The sequence below is a fragment of the Entamoeba nuttalli genome (assembly GCF_000257125.1).
Source record: "Entamoeba nuttalli P19 unplaced genomic scaffold asmbl_3748, whole genome shotgun sequence".
NCBI classification, from domain to species: Eukaryota; Evosea; order Mastigamoebida; family Endamoebidae; genus Entamoeba; species Entamoeba nuttalli.
This window is the reverse complement of record NW_008576302.1, coordinates 1-3,653: the sequence shown is the minus strand read 5'-3', so window position 1 is coordinate 3,653 and position 3,653 is coordinate 1. Positions and strand designations below refer to the sequence as shown.

The following is a 3,653-nucleotide window of genomic DNA, read 5'->3' as shown; positions in this document are numbered from 1 at the left end:
TTTATCATTTACTTGTTTCTCTTTATCATTGACTTCTTGTAACTTAGTTTTATACTCAGTATCACGGGTGGTATTTTGTTTGCTGAAATCGTCTAAAAGTATTTTTTGAGTCTTTTTGATAGCTTGTATTAACATGTTTTTGCCTTCAAGATAATGTTTCTTCAGTTCATCAACTTTGTTGCTAAGAGGCATTGTTTCATCTGGTCTTTCTTTGACTAGATAACAGTCACCGTTTTCGTTATACCCCCAATGTTTCTGTTCACGTGTTTTTAAAAGATATTTGTCTGTATTAAGCATTTCTTTAAGAACAGAAAACTTTCTTCCACTTGGATGAGTGAAAAATTCGCAATCTTTGATGTTGATATATAAGTCGTCTCCTTCTCTCCAACAGTATTTGTGTGGGAAGATTCGAATAGTAAATGTATATTCTCCAACCTTCACTTGTTCATTGTCTTTGATTCCTCTTCGAATAGGAATATGTAACTCTTCCTTTATCAATCCATGATTTAATTGAATAAGTTTATCCGTACCTAAAAAGCTTTCTTCTAAAGGAATCCAAATAGTAAATGAGTCTATTTCTTTTTCCATTTCATCAATAATCTTTAAGGCAGTGTTTATTTCATTCTGAAGTGTTTTGTTGGTAGTTTGTTCTTTAAAAAGTTCAGATGTAATTGTTGTATTGGCTGTTTTCATTTGATTTAATTCATCATTAACTTTTTGAATATCTATATTTTTTTGATTAATAATTTCTTGTTGTTCTTTTTCCTTAGTTTTTGACACTTCAATTAATTGTTTATTTTCTTCTTTAATACCTTCATTTTCTGTTTTAAGTTTTTCTTCTGCTTCTTTCATCTCGACAATCTCCTGTTCTTTTTTGGATAATTCTGTTTTAAGAGTTTCTATTTGATTTATTAATTTCTTTTCTTTTGTTTCATTGCTTGTAATTTTCTGTTTTAATTTATTTATTTCACTTTTCTTATCATTTAATTCAATATTAAGTTTATATTCAATATTTTCCTTTTCATTTTTTAATTGGTTAATCTCTTGTGTTAATCCATCTTTTATTTCTTTTATTTCTTTTTCTTTTTGTAATTCAATATCTTTTATTTCTTTTTTATGAACTTCTTTCTCTTCCTTTCTTGTTAATTCTATTTCTTCAATTTTTCTTTTCAATGGTTGAATCTCATTTCTCATCTCATTTCCTTTTTTCTTTTGTAACTCTTCAATTTCTCTTTTTAGTTGGTTAATTTCAGTCTGATAACTTTTTTCTGTTTCTTCTTTAACTGCATTTAGTAATTTCTTAAATGAACTAGTTAATTCTGCTTTTGCCATTTCTTTAGCATCCTCTTTCTTTTTTATTTCTTCTTCTAACTTCTTACTTATTTCTCTATTTGTCTGTTTTAACTTTTCAATTTCTTTATTAAGCTTTTTTTCTGTTTCTTCTTTAGTCTTTTGACTTTTAGCAATTTGATATTTTAACTCATCAACTCCTTCTATTTTCTTTTTCTTTTCAACTTTTAATTGTGCTTCTAATGTTTCATTGATGTCTTTCAATTTAATAAGATTCAACTTTTCATTTTCTAGCTCTTCTTTTAATTTCATCATTTCATCAATTGCTAAATTTCTTTCATCATCAACTTTTTGTTTCTCTTCTTTTAGTTTATTCATATTGTCTTCAAGTGACTTCTTTTCAACTTCAATTTCTTCAACTCGTCTTTTATGAGTATTGGCTTCACTTTCTTTTTTCAGATATTGTTCTTGATAATACTTCTTCTCCCTATCAGCACTTTCTCTCATAAAAGAAATTGCAGTTTTTAATTTGGTATTTTCTTTTTTAATCTCATCTCTAGTTTGTATTGTTTTGTCAAGCAATCCTCTACATTGGGTTTGAATATATTGTGTTTTTGTATCATAAAGTTTCATCATCTCAATTTCTAGCTTTTTAACTTCTTCAATATTACCAATATTTTCATTCAACTCTTTAAATTTAAGCATAAAAGGGGAATTTTTATATTCCTTTAAGTCAATTGTATTTCTATCAAGAAGTCAGTCATATACATATAGACACAAAAAAATTTGATTTAATACAAACTCTCCTGACATTGTATTTATGGAATTTATAAGTAAAGAGTTTTTTACACATCATTGCCACTTGTCTTATCAATTATTAAAAAACTCTTTTATTATAAATAGTGTTTTAAACATCATTTTTCATCTTCCTTCTTAAATTTTTTGAAATTCTGTATAACAGAAAAATTTTAATAACATTTCAACTAATTTTCCATAGAAATTCTAATTGTTTTAATTGTAAAATTTCAATAACACTTTTCTCTTCAACATATCTTTCACTTGTTAATGAATTAAATGAAAATCTTTGACGTTTTCCTTCCCATAATTTAATAAACTTGTTTTCTCCAATTCTTTGATTTTCTTTAGTGATCATTCTCTCGAATTTAATTATTGATTTTTGAGTCCCTTCAACTATAATCAATCCTTTAAAATCAGTGTATAAAATAACTCCTTTCATAAAAAGTTCTTTGCTTTTATGACGACATTTGTTAATCATTTTTTCATCAATCGAAGTAAATTTAAATCCTTCCATAAAAATTCCTTGACTTTCAATGATTTTATCATTCTTTTCTTTCTTTATTCTTTTCTTTTCAGTTGGTGTTTTCATTCTTTCGTGATTTTCTCGTTCATGTTCTTGTCTTCTAAGTTCCATTTCTTTTCTTGCCATTTCTTCTACTCCACTTGGATTAGTCACAATTTCTTCAGGATAAAGTTTTGCCATGTTTGATATTTTTAATTTGACTTTTGGTGCTGCAATTACTCCCATCATAATTTTTTCTCTTTCTTCTTCAAATCGTTCTTTTCTTTGTAATTTCCTTAGTCGTTTTTGTTCTTTTGGAGTTAAGATTGTTTTAATTTGAATATCTCCTGTGTCAATTGTTTCTTGCTTAGCTGGATGTTCAATTTTATTGTCTATGATACTCACTTTTACAATTCCATCATTGCCATTCAAAATAGATTCAATTTCTTTCATGTCAAGATGAGGGTAGTCTGTTATTTCATCTGAATTAAAATAAATTTTGTCCCACCATTCTATTTGACCTGTTTCTTGACTAATCCCTTCTTTTTCTATCTTTTCATTCCCTTTTAAAATTCCTTTCTGAATGAGTTGATAGTGCATTCGTTCACTCTTTCTTTCTTCTTCCCTTTTCTCTATGATTTCTTGTTCAAATTTCAACCCTCTCATCTTTTTCTTTAGTGGAACAACTTTAGGCGTATTTCCAAGAAACTTATCAATCCTTTCCTTAGACACATTATCTCCCTTTCCCTTCTTTTCTTCCTGTGTCATCTTTACGCTTTCTGCAAGCTCTTTTCTCTTTGCTAGTCTTGCTTTTAACTCAGCAATCTTACTCAACTTATCAGTCATCCGTTAGACACAAATACCTACTGTTTTTAATCTAAAAGAAAAATCTCAACTAATTTGAAAGTGTTAAATATAACAATAATGACATAGAGAAAAGAGTGGTGATGAGAAAAGCAAAAAGAACTGTGAAAAGTAGAACAAGAGAATTGATGTTTAGTACAAGTCCATTCACTCAAACAAACACAAATCTATTCAATCAAACAAATACAAATCCATTCAA

General features: G+C 27.5%; 2 protein-coding genes across 2 annotated transcripts; both read right to left on the bottom strand.

The window, feature by feature from the left end:
* Positions 1 to 238: 238 nt before the first annotated feature.
* Positions 239 to 1,995, bottom strand: ENU1_079690 (hypothetical protein; the record flags this gene model as incomplete). The annotated part of the gene is made up of 2 exons (XM_008858668.1): positions 239 to 255; positions 327 to 1,995. The coding sequence occupies 2 exons, from the start codon at positions 1,993 to 1,995 to the stop codon at positions 239 to 241; spliced, it is 1,686 nt and encodes a 561-aa protein (XP_008856890.1).
* A 274-nt stretch (positions 1,996 to 2,269) lies between these two features.
* ENU1_079680 (pre-mRNA processing factor 3 domain containing protein) lies at positions 2,270 to 3,436 on the bottom strand (the record flags this gene model as incomplete). The annotated part of the gene is made up of 1 exon (XM_008858667.1): positions 2,270 to 3,436. One exon carries the CDS (start codon positions 3,434 to 3,436, stop codon positions 2,270 to 2,272), a length of 1,167 nt encoding a protein of 388 aa, XP_008856889.1.
* Positions 3,437 to 3,653: the final 217 nt, after the last annotated feature.